Source organism: Pogoniulus pusillus, chromosome 20 (assembly GCF_015220805.1).
Source record: "Pogoniulus pusillus isolate bPogPus1 chromosome 20, bPogPus1.pri, whole genome shotgun sequence".
Taxonomy (NCBI): Eukaryota; Metazoa; Chordata; class Aves; order Piciformes; family Lybiidae; genus Pogoniulus; species Pogoniulus pusillus.
The window spans coordinates 23159315-23177699 of NC_087283.1; the positions used below are offsets into that span (position 1 = coordinate 23159315).

Below are 18385 nucleotides of genomic sequence, written 5' to 3' on the forward strand. Positions count from 1 at the left end.
AGGTGCCATTGGGTCTGGAAACTCAACTGGGGCTGACGCTGCCTCCCGGGGCACTCACGGAGCGTCCCCACCGCCCCCCGGCCCCCGCAGCGCAGCCCTGTGCAACGCGGCGCGGGAGGGGCACGGCGGGGCGGGGCTCTCCCTGACCTCTCCTCTCTCATTGGTTCCGTCGCGCCGAGCGGCGGCGCGGACTGGTGGGGCGGTGGCGCCGGTCGGGGCCGGTACCGGTACCGGTACCGGTGGTGGGGCCGGGGCCGCCCTGGAGGCCATGGTGCAGGAGCCGGGGCGGGCGACAGGCGGTGGAAGCTTGGACTCCAGCGAGGCTCCGCCGCTCTGCTCCTGCCCGTCCCCACCGGCACCGCCGGGTCGCTGCCGCCGGGGAACCCGACGCTTGTCGGAAACCGGTTCCGGGGTGCGGCGGAGCGCAAGCGCAAGTGCGGGGGGCCGGGGGAAGCTGCGGGCCGCCGCTTCCCTGCCTCATATCGCCCGGGGGCGGGGGGCGGAGGAGGGCGGCGGCGGCGGGAGTCGGCGGAGCAGCCCCTGCCTGCTCGTGGCACTGCGGCCCCGCAACGTGGAGGCAGAACGGGAGAGGTTCTTCCGCGCCAGCTTCGCCTACGACCCGCAGTTCGAGTACGCGGAGCCGCTGCCTGCCGCCGTTCTGGACAAGTACGGAGCCGCCTCCGATCGCTTCGTGGCGCAGGTGCGGCGGGGGCAGGCGCGGGGCGGGCGGTGAACCCCTCGCCGGGGGCTGCAGGCCTGGGAGGGATGCTTAGCTCAGCCTTCCCCGTCTAGGTGCGGGTCCTGCCCGCGTGGGGAGGTGTCACCAGCTTGGTGACATCGCGGTGTGCGGGGATGCTTGCATCCCGCACCTGGGGCACAGCAACCCCAGAAGGCTCCAAGGCTGGGGCAGAGAGGCTGGAAAGTGCCCATCAAAGAAAGCTCTGGGGGTGCTGGGTGGCAGCAGCTGAAGAGGAGCCAGGGGGTGCCCAGGTGGGCAAGAAGGGCACCAGCAGCCTGGGCTGGATCAGCAGGGGTGTGGGCAGCAGGATCGGGGCAGGGATTGGGTCCCGGTACTGGCAAGGCAATAGCTTGAATCCTGGGTGTAGTTTAGGGCCCTCACTCCCAGAAGGACATTGGGCAGGTCAAGAGAAGGGCAAGAAAGGTGGGGAAGGGTCTGGAGCAGAGGGCTGGGGAGGAGCAGCTGAGGGAGCTGGGGGTGTGCAGTGTGGGGCCGAGGAGGCTGCAGCCAGCTGGGGCTGGGCTCTGCTCACATACAACAAGTGTCAGGACAAGAGGAAATGTCCTCAAGTTGCCCTAGGGGCGGTTTAGGTTGGCTGTGAGGAACAATTTTTTCCCCAAAGCATTGTCAAGGCCTGTCCCAGGCTGCCCAGTGGTGGAGTCTCCATCCCTGGAGGGGTTCAAAGCCTGGAGATGTGGTGCTGAGGAATGTGGTTTAGTGGTGCCCTGGCGGTGCTGGGTTAAGGGCTGGACTCAGTGGTCTGGAAGGTCTCTTCCAACCACAGTGATTCTGTGGTGGGACCACTCTGGTCTGGTCAGCTTGTCCCTGATCCGTGGAAAAGCCTGTGGCCTGCGTCCCTTCCCTGCTGAAGGCACCAGGGTTGTCCCCTGACACTGTTTGTGCCCTGCCCTCAGCATGCTCCCCCTCTTTTTGCTCAAACTTTGGCTGCTGAGCCTACACTCCACGGCAGCAGTGCGTGTGGCTGTACTGATAGCTGATGGTGCCACCAGCACCCAGCTGGTGAGGCTGATTCTTGCCTGTGGGTGCATGGTGGCACTGAGCTGGTGCTCCATCAGGGACCTCTCACTGCTCCAGAATTAGCAGGTGAGGAGCTGCAGCATGTGGGTGACCATATGGGACGTGGTTCTCAGCCTGTGGGTTAAGTCTGGCTTGACTTGTGGAAGGCCTAAAGGTGACCTTGCTTGGCAGCACCCTCCACAGGCCAGCAGGTGTGGTCAGCAGTGACAGTGGTTAGTGCTAGACCCTGCTGGAGCAGTTACTGTGCTCCTCTGCTGTTGCTGCTCATGGACTCATGGCTTGGACAGATTCACTCTGCTGTGGGTCAGGAACTGTCTGGAGGGCTGGGCACAGAGATTGGTGGTGAATAGTGCCACATCCAGCTGGCAGCTGTCACCAGTGGTGTGCCCCAGGGAGCAGTGCTGGGCCCGGTCCTGTTCAACATCTATTGATGATCTGGAGCAGGGCACTGAGTCCAGCAGCCCTGAGGCTGCAAATGGCAGCAAGCCAGGAGCAGCTGTGGAGCTGTTGGAGGGCAGCAGAGCCCTGCAGAGGGCCCTGGGCAGGCTGCATGGGTGGGCAGAGGCCAAGGGGATGAGAGTGAAGAAGGCCAAGGGCAGGTTGTGCACTTTGGCCACAGCAGCCCCAAGCAGCAGTGCAGGCTGGGGCCAGAGGGGCTGAGAGCAGGCAGGCAGAGAGGGCCCTGGGGGTGCTGTGAGAGAGCAGCTGCAGAGGAGGCAGCAGTGTGCCCAGGTGGGCAGCAGAGCCAGTGGCATCCTGGGCTGCTCAGGAGCAGTGTGGGCAGCAGCACAAGGGAGGTTCTTGTGCCCCTGTGCCCAGCCCTGCTCAGGCCAGCCCTGGAGTGCTGTGTCCAGCTGTGGGCTCCTAAATTGCAGAGAGCTGCTGAGGTGCTGGAAGGTGCTGAGAGAAGGGCAGCAAGGCTGGGGAGGGGCCTGGAGCACAGCCCTGTGAGGAGAGGCTGAGGGAGCTGGGGGGGTGCAGCCTGCAGCAGAGGAGGCTCAGGGCAGAGCTGATTGCTGCCTGCAGCTGCCTGCAGGCAGGCTGTAGCCAGGTGGGGTTGGGCTCTGATGCCAGGCAGGCAGCAGCAGCAGAAGGGGCCCCAGGCTGAAGCTGTGGCAGGGCAGGTGTGGGCTGGCTGTGAGGAGGAAGCTCCTGGCAGAGAGAGTGATTGGCATTGGAATGGGCTGCCCAGGGAGGTGGTGGAGTGGCCATGCCTGGAGGTGTTGAAGCCAAGGCTGGCTGGGCACTGAGTGCCATGGTCTGGTTGTTTGGGCAGGGCTGGGTGCTAGGTTGGCACTGAGTGCCATGGTGTGGTTGGCTGGGCAGGGCTGGGTGCTAGGTTGGCACTGAGTGCCATGGTGTGGTTGGTTGGCTAGGGCTGGGTGCTAGGTTGGGCTGGTGAGCTTGGAGCTCTCTTCCACCCTGTCTGATTATGTGATTCTGCAGCTGCTGAGGTAGTGCTGACCTGCTGCCTGGCAGCTGCAGGGATGCAGCGGTGGTGGTGAGCACACAGTATGGGGTTACTTAACTGGAAGGGGTGAGCAGTAGAGTACTTTCTTGATGCTGTGCCTGTGGGTGCAGGCAGAGCGAGGCAGGAATGGACCTGACTCCTCCCTTTGCTCTGCAGCTGGCACCTGATACCCCCAAAACAGTTTGCACCTGGGCTGGACATCCACTTCTGGAGAGAGCTTCCCTTCTACCTTCTAGCTGAAGATCTCACAGTACATTCCAACGTGGACACCAGAGGCACCTCTTAGAGTCAGGAGCTCCCATCTGGTGTTCCAAATAACTTCTCAACTCATTTATCTGTTGGGGTCTGGGTGGTGACCTGGGGAAGGATCCACCCAGAGGGACCTGGACAGGCTGCAGAGCTGTGCCCAAGCCACCCTCATGAAGATGAGCAAAGCCAAGGGCAGGGTCCTGCAGCTGGGGCAGGGCAGTGCCTAGCACAAAGCCAGGCTGGCTGAGCAGTGGCTGCAGAGCAGCCTGCAGCAGAAGGCCTTGGGGGGGTCAGGGGGTGCCCAGGTGCCCAGCAGGCAGCACTGGTGGCTGCAGCCCAGAGCCAGCTGTGTGCTGGCTGCAGGCAGAGCAGGCAGAGCAGCAGCACAGGGAGGGGATTCTGCCCCTCCAATCTGCTCTGCTCAGCCCTCCCCTGCAGCACTGCCTCCAGCTCTGGGAACCCAGCAGAGGAAGGGCCTGGAGCTGCTGGGCAGGGGCCAGAGGAGGCCACCGAGATGCTGAGAGGCTGCTGGAGAAGCTCTGCTGTGGGCACAGGCTGGCAGAGTTGGGGCTGTGCAGCCTGGAGAGGGGAAGGCTGCAGGGAGATCTGAGAGCAGCCTTGCAGTGCCTGAAGGGGCTGCAGGGGAGCTGGGGAGGGACTTTGGGCAAGGGCTGGCAGTGCCAGGAGGAGGGAGAATGGCTCTGAGCTGGGAGAGTGAGAGTGGAGAGGAGGAAGGAATTGTTGGCAGTGAGGGTGGGGAGAGACTGGCACAGGTTGTCCAGGGAGGTTGTGAATCCACCACCTCCCTGGAGGTGTTCAGTGCCAGGCTGGAGGAGGCCTTGAGCAACCTGGGCTGGTGGAGGTGTCCATGCCCATGGCAGGGGTTGGCACTGGATGACCTTTGAGGTCTTTTCCAACCCAACCCGTTCTGTGCATCTGAAAGCTTTCATGGCTCTGGACACAGTGCTGTGGGCCAACAGGACAGAAAAGGGGCTGAGACTTCTGTGCTGCTGCTAATTTAACCCTGTGCCAGGTACCTGGATGGTGCCAGGTGTGTGCCTCCCTCTGTCTCTCTCTGTGACTCTTGACTGTCACCCCCTCAGCTGCTCCTCGCCAACCCTCTTCTCCTGATCCTTCCCCACCTTTCTTGCCCTTCTCTTGACCTGCTCCAGCTGCTCAATGTCCTTCTGGAAATGAGAGGACCAAAACTGAACCCAGGATTCAAGCTGTGGCCTCAGCAGTGCCAGCCCAGGGGCACAATCCCTGCCCTGCTCCTGCTGCCCACACCACTGCTGATCCGGCCCAGGCTGCTGGTGCCCTTCTTGCCCACCTGGGCACCCCCTGTCTCCTCTTCAGCTGCTGCCACCCAGCAGCCCCAGGTCTGCCTTTTCTGCTGGGCACTTTCCAGCCACTCTGCCCCAGCCTGGAGCCTTCCTGGGGTTGCTGTGCCTCAGGTGCAGGACCCAGCCCTGGGCCTCGTTGAACCTCATCCCATTGGCCTCAGCCATGGGTGCAGCCTGAGCAAAGCCCTCTGCACAGTCTCCCTGCCCTGCAGCAGACACAACTGCCACCCAGCTTGGTGCCACCTGCAAAGTGTCTGAGGTGTTGCTTTGGAGCAATGAGTGTCACCAGTGTGTGTGGTGTCACCCAGACCCTACAGCCCTTGGCAGGAGGCAGAAGGGGTTAAGCTTTCCTTCCTGTGTCTCTCCTGGTTCTGGTGTGGGGCAGCATTCACACCACGTTCACTGCTCTGCCTGTGCCCCTGTGCCCTGCAGTAACCCTGCCCAGGCTCCTCTCTTTTTGGAGACCTTTTTCCCTTGCTACCAGCTGCTTTTGGTCTCAGCCCTGCATTCATCAGGGAGCTCACATAAGGAGGCATTCTGCTAAGTCAGCCCTCTTGGACCAGAGCAGGGCAACCACTGCCAGCTCCCTGCTGCCAGCCTGCTGCCCCTACCTCCTTAGATGGGAGGATTTGAATTTTTCTGTAGAAAACTGAAGTGAAGGCAGCAGATCCTCCTGGCTCGTGGCTCTGCCAGCCCCATCAAGGCTCCTCCCCTGCTTCGTGACGGCAGCCTGAGCAGCACCAGCACAGAGCTGGGGCTGGAGGATTTGCTGGAGAATCACAGAAGGGTTTGGTTGGAAAAGAGCTTTAAGATCATAGGATCACAGAATTGGTTTGCTTGGAAGACACTTCTAAGGCTAGGTCCAACCATCAGCCTAAGGCTGCCATGCCCTAAGTGCCAGGTAGCGAGATCCGTGCCTTCAGTGCCAGGTAATGAGATCCGTGCCTTCAGTGCCAGGTAGCGAGATCCGTGCCTTCAGTGCCAGGTAGCGAGACCCGTGCCTTCTGTGCCAGGTAGCGAGACCCGTGCCTTCTGTGCCAGGTAGCGAGATCCGTGCCTTCTGTGCCAGGTAGCGAGACCCGTGCCTTCTGTGCCAGGTAGCGAGATCCGTGCCTTCTGTGCCAGGTAGCGAGACCCGTGCCTTCTGTGCCAGGTAGCGAGACCCGTGCCTTCTGTGCCAGGTAGCGAGATCCGTGCCTTCAGTGCCAGGTAGCGAGACCCGTGCCTTCTGTGCCAGGTAGCGAGACCCGTACCTTCTGTGCCAGGTAGCGAGACCCGTGCCTTCAGTGCCAGGTAGCGAGACCCGTGCCTTCAGTGCCAGGTAGCGAGATCCGTGCCTTCAGTGCCAGGTAGCGAGACCCGTGCCTTCTGTGCCAGGTAGCGAGACCCGTGCCCTAAGTGCCAGGTAGCGAGACCCGTGCCTTCAGTGCCAGGTAGCGAGACCCGTGCCTTCTGTGCCAGGTAGCGAGACCCGTGCCCTAAGTGCCAGGTAGCGAGACCCGTGCCTTCTGTGCCAGGTAGCGAGACCCGTGCCTTCTGTGCCAGGTAGCGAGATCGTCAGGGCTACTGCAGATGGTGGGATCAGGGCTGGGTCTGCCTGGGGGTGCTCAGTAGCCTCCTGGGACGCTGGAAGTGGTATCTGAGGAATTTCGCTGGCTGAGCCATGTGCTGGAGGCCCGGGAGGAGCTGGGTTTTGGTTGGCTTTCTCCTGGGCACCAGCTGTGCTGAGTTTCTCTTGGCTGGGAGCTTTAGGTCTCCTGGGCGGAGGCAGCAAGTGGCTGAGCAGAGGTGGGAGGAAGAAATGCTTTGTTTGCTGCTGCTGTCAGTAGGAGGTTGCCTCACACTGCTGCAGAATTGTTCTGAGCAGTGAACAAGATACAAATCCCCAACAGACTCCAGCAACAAGCCCTCAAAAACTAAGCCCAGCGACACAACCTCCTGCTCCTCCCATCCTCTCCTGGAAAGACACAAGAGTGCCTTGGGAGTGAAGCCCAGCAGTGCTGGGAATGCTGCCCAGGGGAAGGACAGCGAGTAGCTTCTGTTGGGGCAGGGCAGGCTGCTCACCAGACACTGACCAAGAAGCTGCTCAGGTGCAATGTCGGATGGTTTGAGTGCTGGTACCGGTGGGGAGCAGCCTCCTCCTGCTCCTGGGTGACCTTAGGATGAGGGAGGAGATGAGCCCTCCTCTGCAGGGCACCAGCTGCTGCCCACAGCCTGTGTGAGGGCAAAGGACAGCAGGAGGAGAAAGATGTTTGGTGTGAGGGTGTTGGTGGCCTGGAGCAGGCTACCCAGAGAGGTTGTGGAGTCTCCTTCTCTGGAGAGCTTCCAACTCCCCCTGGGCGTTGTGGCCCTGGGCAAGTTGCTGTGGGTGCCCTGTGTGAGGGGGTGGGCCATGTGATCCCCCAGTCTGCTGGTTCTCTGGGGTTCCTCCCTGGGGCCGCAGTGCTGATGTGCTTTCGGCCGACTGGTGGCGGGCAGGCGTTGGCACTGACGCTGCTTTCTGCATGCCACAGGCCCTCAGGATCATCCAGGCCGTCCTGGAGAAGTATGGCACCTACGAGAGCTTCGAAGTGGCCACGGGTGGGAGGCTGCTGAGCAAGTGCCAGATCTGGTCCATCATCCGCAAGTACATGCAGAAGGAAGGCTGCCTGGGAGAGGTAACCTGTGCCCGGGCAGGGGGGCAGGGGTGGCTTGGGCACACAGCAGGAATCTCTCTGCCCTGCACTGTCCTTCCCTTCTGCCTCACCCTGCCCTGTGGCAGGCCATGCCTGCTGGTCCCCCAGCCAGGTGCCACCATGCTTTCAGTCCCTGTCTGCCTTTTCTTCCTGAGAGGGAGCAGCTGCTGCTTGGCCCCCTGGCAGGGCAGGCAGCTCTGCTGCCTACGCAGGGCATCCATCGCCCTGAGGAAGAGCCAGCCCCAACAGCTGCCTTCGGCCAGGTGTCCAAAAGCAAAGCTGGGGCAGGGCTTTGCTGCTGCCCTCTGGGCTCTGCTGGCTTTGAAAGCTCAAGTGCAGGGTTCAAGGCTGGAGACTGCTGGCTGAGGTCCGATGGTGGTTGTGGGGTGTGGGGCAGGACTTCAGCATCTCTGCTTTGGGTTCTCAACACCCAGTGTGGGATGTCCTACAGCTGTGCTTAAGGGGACCTTTTCCCCCTCCTGCTAGCAAGGTGTGGGCAAAATGCTTCCCCAGTTCTGGGGTTTGGGGATTTTTGGACCTGGCTTTGCCTTCTTAGGCTCATGGAACTGCCTCTGGCTGCAGGGCAGAAGGCCATGGTGGGGCCTTCCTCACTACTGCTCTTGGCCAGGCTGCTTAGCTGATCTCCCCACACACACAAGGTTACTCACAAGCCTTACCCTGAAGCACCACCTTGCTTGCTGGCACTCAGCACATTTCCTGCCTGCAAAAGCAGGAGAGAGCAGCTCCTCAAGGTCCCACCTGACCAGGGGTTGTTCCTCCTCTTTGGTTTGCCCTGATCCCTCCCAGGGATGTCACTGAGATGTGGACTTGGCACCTTGGTCCTCCTCAAGATCTCTACACATCTCCTCCTGTTGGTCATTTGCCTTTGATACCCAGGGCCAGGCCCAGTCCAGCCCAGCAGCTGCCCAGGCTCACCTGCAAACCTTCACTTGTGCCTGGCCAGTTGTGTTCTGCCTCCTGACTTTTATTAACTAATGAAGTTCAGCTATTTTAATCCATTTATGTCACCCCAGCCCGAGGTCTGGCTGGGCAGCAAAGCAGCTTTATCCTCGGGCATTGGCATCCCTCTGGCCCTGCATCCATCCAGGCATGGATGTGGTGCTGAGGGATGTGGTTCAGTGGTGGTGGCTCAGCAGCAGTGGTTGCATTGTGAGCTCCAGGGTAGTGCTGAGCTTGATGATCTCAAAGGTCTCTCCCAAACTCCACAGTTCTGTGGCTCTGTGATTCTCATATCAAATAGTGATCAAAAAGTGCTGCTACTGCTATGTAGGAAATAATACACTTGATCTCAGCTGCCTTAGCAGCCTGCCTGGGTGCTGGCTGAGTGCCCAGCCCTGCAGGCCTTTGAAAGGCACAGAGATGTGGTGCTGAGGGCCATGGCTGAGCACCAGGCTTGGCACAGGCAGGGAATGGCTGGGCTGGATGAGCTTGAAGGACTTCTCCAACCAAACCAGTTCTGTGAGTCTGTGAATGTTCATGGATTCATGGAATGGGATGGGTTGGAAGGGGCCGGGGCGACCATCCAGTGCCAACTCCCTGCCAAGGGCAGGGACACCTCCCGCCAGCACAGGGTACTCAAGGCCTCATCCAACCTGGCCTGGAACATTTCCAGGGAGGGGGCAGCCACAGCCTCCCTGGGCAGCCTGTGCCAATCTCTCCTCACCCTCACTGCCAACAATTTCTTCCTCATCTTTAGTCTCCCTCTCCTGGCTCAAAGCCATTGTTCCTTAGCCTGCCACTACCAGCCCTTGCCCAAAGTCCCTCCTCAGCTCTCCTGCAGCCTTCATCAGATGTTTTGCCTAAGAGGCAGGGCTCAGGGTCTGTGTTTGCACATTGAGGTGTGCAGCCCTTTAGTCCCCAGTGTGCTGAAGGGCTGTGAAAACCTCTCAAACCCCAGTTTGTTGGTGCCCTCCCAGCAGGAATTCTGCTGGAGGGGTCAGGGCATGGGGAACTGCTGGACCTGGTGTGGAGGAGACCATGGAGATGACCAGAGGGCTGGAGAACCTCGCCTGTGGGGACAGGCCAGGGGAGCTGGGGCTGTTCAGCCTGGAGAAGAGAAGGCTTCAGGGAGACCTTAGAGCAGCCTTCCAGCACCTGAAGGGGCTACAGGAGAGTCACAGGCAGCAGTGCCAGGCCGGGGACAGTCCTGACTGGCAGCTGCCCCTTGCCCTCAGCATGGATCAGGAAGGCAGGACCCTGCTCTCCAGCAGTGCCAGCTGCCTGCCCCTGGGTGAGTTTCTGCGCCTGAGTAACTCTGCTTCTTCAGAAGCTTCTCTGTTGGCATCCAGACTTCAGGACCAAGGTAGCACTACTGGAGCTCAGAGCCTTGTGTGGATGTCAGCGAGCTCCAGGCCTGCAGCAGAGGGATCCTGGCCCCGCTGGTGAGTGCTCCATGGCAGCCCCAGGACATGTCTGTAGCCTAACCAGTGCTGGCTGGCATCTCGAGGGATCCCGTTGGTGGTGTCCCTCCCCATCTGAGCTGCTCAGAGCTGATGAAGTCCTGAGCCCTGCTGGGAGCTGGGCAGCGGTAGCAGCCTGTGCCCTGGAGCCATCAGCAGTCTTCTCTTGGTTCCCAGTTCCATGCTGTGAAGTGGTGGCCCCTTCTCATGGCTTGGATCAGCACTGGCTCTGTTTGACAGGGCAGAACAGCACTGGCTCACCACTTCATCAAATAACCAACTCTGGGCCCATGCCTCTCAGAGGTCATCAGAGGGTAGCATCGTGGAGTTCTGTCTGTCATCTTCTCAGCATGGCAGTCCCTGGGCACATCCACACCGTTGGCTCTTCTGGAGACAGTGACCCACAGCTGTCCCCTTGACTGCAGGAGCTCTCAGCCCACCCTGGGCAGTGTCTAATCCCAGGTCTCAACCCTTGGATCATTGGTTTCCATCCCTCCTGCCCTGCCCAGCCCTCTCGTGGTGTCTCTCCATCTGTAGGACAGGGATGGGGATTTCTTGCCAGGTGGCAGCCCAAGCCAGGAGGTGTCCCTGCTGGTGGAGCCTCTGCTGTTCATGTCCCTGCTGGGTCATGACCCCTCTCAGTGCTCCTGCTACAGGTTTGCTGCTGATGCTTCATCCTCAGGGCTTCACTTGATGCTCTTGGACAGGAAAGATTGTTCCCACTTGCCCTGACTGAGTTATTGTCACTGCTTCTAGGCTGCATTTATCCTTCCTGCACCATCAGAGAGGGAAGAGACCTGCACAGTGCTGCCTCTGATGGAATGCTTCCTCCCAAGGCTCTGGGGTGATTCTCCTTGGAGTTCTCCTCCGTTGCCCAGAATGCTGTGGCAGCTGCACCCTTCCCTCTGCTCAGCCTTGCCTTGTCACCTCCATAAAGGAATTTTCTTCAGAGAGGGCAATTAGGGTGCAGGTGGGCAGGGAGCTCTGGAGGTCGCCGGCATGGCAGACATGAGCAGTGTGGTTGAAGTGCTGCTTTTGGGTCAGGTGAGCACCACCCTACCACAGCACGTCCTGGGGCTGCTGAATCCACCTCACCTGAGGATGGTGTCCGGGAGGAATGCAGCAGCCAAGAATGAGCAGCTGGCAAGTGGAGAAGAGCAGAGAGGAAGAGCTCAGGGGGTGGTCCCCTCCTTCAGTAGCCTGGGGGCATGTCAGGGAGCATCTGTCCTAGGGAAGGAGCTCAGCCTTCGGCAGCAGTTCCCAAATTCCAACCTCTCAGGGTTTGGTGTTTTCCTGTAGGGATAATGAAGCTTGACAAAGTGGCAAGATGTGGATCTGGCCCTGCAGAGCACCCTCAGCTAGCCAAGCTTCCTGTATCCTGGTTGTGGAGCTGCAGCTGGTATCATCTCCAACAGTCCCTGGGAGATCTGGGAAGACCTAAGGACCAGGGACTGCCGCAGGACCCAGGCACCAACACCTTGAAGGGAGCAGGAAGAGTGCAGCCACCATGAGAGTATTCCTCATCTTCTTTCTCTTGGTTGAAACTCCATCCCCTGGCTCTGCTTTTCCTCTCCTGCATCCCAGGATTACAGCCTGTCCACCAGTCCCACTTTGGATCGCTGGATGTCAGGGCTGTGTCCTCACCATAGGGAGCTGGCCAAGGAGATGGGAAGTGGTTAAATCACACCAAAACCTGGCCCCTCGGGGTCTCCTCCTGCTTGCAGTGAAGCTGTCACCCTCCCTGCCTCCGGAGGGGATTGAGCAGACACTGCTGCTGCTGCTGCTGCCAAGAGTCTTCTCCTGGCCAGGAGCTCCGTGGTGAGAGCTCAGGTGCTCAGGACGTAAACCCAGGGGCAGTCTGGATCAGTTCTCTGACTTGCCTTGTCCCAGGTCACCAAGGGCCTTGGCAGGCCATGGCAGAAAGCAGCAAGAACACAACAACCTTTAAGTATTTTGACCTCCTTGCTGGAGCAGAAATAAAGCTGGAGGAGATGCCCAGAGGTCAGAGGCAAGTTGGCCAGGCTCTGCTTGGAGCTGAGGGGACCCTCTCAGGCTGGCAAATTCAAACCCAGGTAAGGACTTCACTCTGGCCACGAGCTGTGGCATTGCACTGGGGGCTTTCATGACAGCTTTGCACAGCAATAAATCTGGGCTGAAGCAAACCCCAGCAGTGTCCTCTGCTTTCTTTTACCTAACAGCAGAAAGGTGGAGCCGTGAGACCTCTGCACCTCCTTGGCGCAGGAAGCGGCAGGGTGGGGTCAGAGCTGGTTTGTAGGGTTGGCAAGGACCAGCCAGGGGGACTCTGAGACCAAAGTGAGATGTGCCCAAAGCTTCTGAACTTTGAGCATGGAATCATAGAACTGTTGAGTTTGGAAGACACCTTTGAGATCACTGAGTCCTGCTACCTTGGAGCTCACAATCTCACCACAGCCACTCTACCACCTCCCTCAGCACCACATCCAGGCAGCTTCTAAACCCCTCCAGGGATGGTGGCTCCACCGGCCTGCACAGCCTTTGCCAGGGCCTGAGAACCCTTGCTGGGAAGACATTGTTCCTGGTATCCAACCTGAACCTCCCCTGGCATAGCCTGAGGCTGTTTCCTCTTGTCCTGGCACTTGTTGCATGTCAGGAGAGCCCAACCCCAGCTGGCTGCAGCCTCCTCTCAGGGAGCTGCAGAGAGCAATGAGGTCTCCCTCAGCCTCTTCTCCACACTAACCACCCCCAGCTCCTCCAGCTCCTCAATGTCCTTCTGGGAGAGGCCAAAAATTGAACCCAGGACTCAAGCTGTGGCCTTCCAGTACCGGGGCACAATCCCTGCCCTGCTCCTGTTGGCCACACGATTGCTGATCCAACCCAGGCTGCCGGTGCCCTTCTTGCCCATCTGGGCACCTCCTGGCTCATCTTCAGCTGCTGTCACCCAGCACCCCCAGGGCCTTTTCTGCTGGGCACTTTCCAGCCTCTCTGCCCCAGACTGGAGCCTTCTGGGGTTGCTGTGACCCAGGTGCAGGACCCAGCCCTTGGCCTTGTTGAACCTCATCCCATTGGCCTCAGTCATGGATGCAGCCTGGGCAGAGCCTCCCTGCCCTCCAGCAGGTCAACACTGTCACTCAGCTTAGTGCCACCTGCAAACTCCCTGAGGGTGCCCTGATCCCCTCATCCAGACCATTGATAGAGAGTGATCAGAATCTGAGAGCTTCCAGGGCTGTCCCCTTCAGTGCCACTGCAGCTCTGAAGCTGGCTGGTCAGAAAATGCTGCTTGGCCAACACATTCACTCCTGTTCCCATGGAGCAGCTGCCTTGCCTCTAGCACTTGTCATTGCCAGGTGTCCCAAAAGAGCTGGTTTTGCTCTAGAGAAGATGCTCTCCAGCCCTGCACAGGCACTGCCTGTCCCTGCTGCCAGGGTGGGCTGGTGCAGATCCATCCACACTGCTTGTGTCCTGGAGCTTCCAAAGGGAGAAACTACAGCAGATCCCAGGAAAATGGAGCCAGAGCCTTGCTTCCCTTGGGGATTGTTTGCTGGGGATGCAGGAGTGGGACCAGGTAGTTCTCCAGATGATGCCCTTCTGTGGCTATAAAGTCATGGGGAGCTCATGGCAATGAGCTGGGGAACAGGAGCTGAGGAGGTGCTGGAGCCAGAGGGATGCTGGAGGAGGTTTGCCAGCTGTGAAGTAATTGGAGTTATTTTCTCTTCCATGGGATCCTCTCTTCTTCTCAGCACCTCCTCAGTGCCCTCCACCAGCTCCTGCTGTCTGTGGTTTCTTTGGAGAGCTGCAGCACCAGCGGTGTCATCCACAGCACCAGTGGCTTTTTCTGACCATCCACCACCATCTCAGCCTCTGCCTGGAGCTGAGACCTCTCTGAGCATCTCCTCTCACGGCAGTGCTGACAGTGGTTGCCTCTTTCTCCTTGCTCTGCAGGTGGTGGTGCAGCTGACGGATGACCTCCTGTCGCAGGCAGTGATGATGGTTGAGGACAGCCGCCCCACCCTGGCCATTAACCTGGCCGGAGCCCGGCAGCACTGGCTGGAGGGGATGCTGCGCCACGAGATAGGTCAGCCGGCGGGGGGGAGGTGGAGCAGAGGTGCTCTGAGGAGCCTCTGGCAGTCACTGAGGGTGAGATACCCAAGTGGTCGTCTGCCAAGGTGGTCCTGCAGGGAGGCACGCGGGAGGGGTGCTGCTGGGTGGGTTTCAGAAGGGGCTGAGGCCATTCAGGTCTATGTGTGGGGTGCTGAGCACCCATCTGCCTGAGCCTGCCCTGGGCACCAGAGCGAGCAGCTGGCTCCTGGCAGCATCGCTCAGAATCACAGCATGGCTTAGGCTGGAAGAGACCTCAAAGATCATCCAGTGCCACCCCCCTGCCGTGGGCAGGGACACCTCCCACTAGCCCAGGTTGCTCAAGGTCTCGAACATCCCCAGGGATGGGGCATCCACAGCCTCTCTGGACAATCCATTCCAGAGTCTTGCCAGCCCTCGTAGTGGGCTGGAGCTGGCCAAGCCTCAGCCCCAGCGACCCGGGGGAGGGAATGGTGCTGTGGGTCGAGGTTTGTGGGGTCAGCGTCCAAGGGCGCTCGCTCCTCCACCCCTCCCCAGGCACTCACTACATCCGGGGGGTGAACAACACCCGGCAGCCCTGGCACAGCTCCGAGGGCCGCAAGCAGTACAGCCTGAAGCCTGCCAACCCCACGGAGGAGGGCCTGGCCAGCCTGCACAGCGTCCTGTTCCGCAAGCAGCCCTTCCTGTGGCGCGCCGCGCTGCTCTACTACACGGCGGAGCGGGCCAGCCGCCTCTCCTTCTCCGCGCTCTTCCGCGACCTGGAGCAGTTCGTGCAGGACGCGGCCGTGCGCTGGGAGTACTGCCTGAGGGCCAAGCGCGGCCAGACCGACACCTCCCGCCCAGGTACGCTCCGCCGCGGCCGCGGCTCCCCGGAGCAGCCAGCGCCTGGCTGCGGGCGCGGGTCTGGAGCCCACAGACACAGGAAGAGCAGGCTGGCAGAGCCCTCAGCATCGCCAGCTCCAGCCTCTGACCCTGCTCTGCAAGGTTCGCCTTACACCACCTCCCCTGGCACCGCATCCAAACCACCCTGAAACACACCCGGGGTGGGTGACTGCAGCACTTCCCTGGGCAGTGCATTCCAGTGCCCGACCACTCTCTCCTCGAAAAGCTGACCAGAGGAGATGTGCTTCTGGAGGTTCCCAGGAGTGGCATTAAGACACTAGCGAGGTTCTGGATCAAGAAGAGACTATTAGAGAATGGAGCAAACAAAACAGATCAAGAAAAAAAGGGGCAGGGAGGGTGGGGGAGAGAGAGCATGGAGAAAGAGAGAGCAGGAGAGGCGATTAGGGCACTTCATGGTCCTTCTTCAGTGGGGGTGGGGGACAGATGTCCTGGGCTGCTGCCTCCAGCCTGAGATGTCCCTGGTGATGTTCCCGGCAGTAAAATGCTCCATCCCGGGGCTGTTACTACGTTCCTGGGTCGTAGCTCCACCTGGCTCACATTAACAGGGACTTCCAGGGGGGTTTCCATGTCCCCGCAGAGCTCGGCAGCCTCTGCATGCCGACCATGCCCGCGGGGCAACTGCTGTCTGAGTGGGCAGATGACAGACCAGGAAGGGCGTTCAGGGTGAGCTTGTCTTTGCTGAGACACTCCTGAGTTCCCAATGCAGTCATCACTCACCAGGTGATTTACATCCTCAGGGGAGGACTCCCTCGGCGGCTTGGGCGCCACCGGTCCTGCGGCCGCGGCAGCTTCTGCCCCAGCCTGGAGCTGTCGCCGGCACCGCTTCCCGATGGGTTTAGGCTCCATGGCAGTCAGGTTTTCTACCCTCTTCCAGCTTAGCAGCTCTTCGACTGCTCAGGGAGTGGTGGGGATGGATAAAACGTCCTGAGGAACTCCTTATGGCTCTCTACAGCTCCCAGCAAGGCAGCCTCTCCTTCTCCAGGCATGGGGACTGCACCACCTCCCTGGGCAGCCTGTACCAGGGCCTGAGAACCCTTGCTGGGAGGACATTTTTCCTGATGTCCAACCTGAACCTCCCCTGGCACAACTTGAGGCTGTTTGCTCGTCCTGGCACTTGTTGCACATGAGAAGAGCCCAACCCCAGCTGGCTGCAGCCTCCTATCAGGAAGCTGTAGAGTCCAGTGCCATCCCTGCAGCCAGCTGTGGTCGGCAGATGTTTGGGTGAGCAGAAGGTGATGCAGAGCCAGGCTCCTGCTCCCCAGCCTCTCCTGCTCTTGCAGGCTGTTTCAGCAAGGACCAGGTGTACCTGGATGGGATCCTGCGCATCCTGCGCCATCGGCAGACCATCGACTTCCCACTGCTGGCTGCCCTTGGAAAGGTACTGGCCAAATGGGGGGGGGGGCTGCTCCCAGAGCCCCTTTCCAGAGCCCCCCAGGCTCCTCAGCCCCACACCTCCCCAGAAGCAGCCCTTGGCTGGGGGCACTTTGCATTTCCCTGTTCATGGGTTTTGGTGGAGCAGAGCAAGGCTCTGCTGAGCAGGATGTGGGAGGGAGGGCATAATCTGGGCTCCTCCATGGGAGACCTCCAGGGAAGGGCTCATGCCAGGTGGTTGTTCTGCCAGCCCATGGCTGCATGCTGACCCATCACCACCTGTCTCCACAGAGACAGAAAATGACCCAACCCACAAATCTCTGCAAACCCCCAAATCCCAGCATAGCTGGCATAGGAAGGGACCCCTGGGGCTCATCCACTCCCATCCCCTGCTCCAGCAAAGCACTCACAGCAGCTTGCCCAGGATCACAATGACCTGGGGGTGGGTGGGGTGGGGTGGTTGGAAGCTCTGCAGAGGAGACTCCACAGCCTCTCTGGGCAGCCTGCTCCAGGCCTCCAGCAGCCTCACACCAAGGAACTTTCTCCTGCTGCTCAGATGGAACCTCCTGGGTGCCAGTTTGTGTCCCTGGGCACCACTGACAAGAGTCTGGCCCCAGCCTCCTGCCTCCTACAGCTCCTTTAGCTCTTGCTGACCATTGTTTAGGTGCCCTCTGGGGCTGCTCCTCTGCAGGCTCTCAGCCCCAGGGCTCTCAGCCTTTGCTCCTCTCAGACCTGCTCCAGGCCCCTCAGCAGCTCTGAAGCCTGCCCTGGACTCTCTCCAGCAGTTCTCTGTCTCTCCTGAGCAATACCCCAGATTGGGATTGCACCATCAGGTGTTTCACCACATCTGGTTACAGTCAGAAGGGCAGAAGAGCCTCCCTTGCCCTGCTGGCCTCACTCTTCTGAATGCACCCCAGGGCAACTTGCTGTCCCCAGGCACTCCCAGTGGAGCTCCACTCCAGCAGGTTCCCCCCTCACCTGCCCTGCTGCAGGAGCTTGTTCCTCCCCGGGTGCAGGACCCTACACTTGCCCTTGTTGAAGTTCATGAGGTTCCCTCTGCCTGGCTCTGCAGCCTGCCCAGGTCTTAGTGGATGGCAGCACAGCCCAGTGGGTTTCAGCCACTCCTCCCAGTTTGGTATCAACTGGCTGAGGGTCCCCTCTGGCCCTTCATCCAGGTCCCTGGTGACATTGAACAAGCCTGGACCCAGTCCTGGACTCTGGGGAACACTGAGCTACAGGCCTCCAGCTGGACTCTGTGCCTCTGATCCCCTTCCGCATGGCTCTGCCACTGTCTCTTCAGAGAAGGGAGGGCAGCCGCGGGGGGACCCAGGTGGGCTGCAGGGCCCAGCCCTCTCCTGGATGGCAGGCCCTGACCTACCTCCCTGCTCCCCACAGGTCTCCTACGAGGATGTAAACCGGCTGAAGGAGTTCGGGGTGCTGGAGCAGGCTCGGATCCCCCACTTCATGCAGGACCTGGGGCGCTACATGAAGCAGCTGGACCACATACTGGCCACCAATGGCCTCAACGAGCAGGAGCTGGAACAGCTGCTGCCCGACTGAGCCACAGCCTCCCGTAGGTCCCAGCTGCTGCTCTCACTGGCTGGTTACTGGGGCCCCGTGGGGGCAGGGCTGCTGGTCTGGATGTGACCCTCCCAGCTTGGGGGACAGCTGCGCCACTCCACGTGGCTGTGAGGAGCAGCAGCAGAAGGTCCAGGGGGAGCAAGAGCAAAGCTGAGGTGACCTCCTGGTTCCCTGATGGGCACAAGGCTGTGCTGGGGAGGATGTTCCTGGGATACTGAGGTGCTCCCAGCAATGTGAGGGCACTTGCTCTGGGCCAGCAGCTGGGGCTGGGAACTCTGGGCTGTGCCTGGCAGAGAACAAGGGCTGGCACATCTCTACCCCTCACCCCCTGTCTGTTTCCCATTCCCTAACCCTTCCCTTGTGCCCCCCACCAGCAGCAGGAAGGACATGAACCCCTCCAAACTCTGCTCCCCCCCTCCCCGCGATCATTCTGCACCCCAGCCCCTCAGCCTGGCTCTGAGCACTCAGGGTGGGTATGGAGCCTGATGCAAAGGACAAAAAGTGTAATAAAAATTGATGTCATGGGGACGAAGCTCGGCCCG

The 18385-nt window shown here is 60.3% G+C and overlaps 1 protein-coding gene across 1 annotated transcript; it reads left to right on the forward strand.

The window, feature by feature from the left end:
* Window positions 1-188: 188 nt before the first annotated feature.
* Window positions 189-18375, forward strand: LOC135184659 (microtubule-associated tyrosine carboxypeptidase 1-like). The gene is made up of 6 exons (XM_064160684.1): window positions 189-700; window positions 7354-7497; window positions 13854-13986; window positions 14526-14831; window positions 16172-16269; window positions 17658-18375. Exons 1-6 carry the CDS (start codon window positions 269-271, stop codon window positions 17820-17822), a joined length of 1278 nt encoding a protein of 425 aa, XP_064016754.1. The 5' UTR covers window positions 189-268; the 3' UTR covers window positions 17823-18375.
* Window positions 18376-18385: the final 10 nt, after the last annotated feature.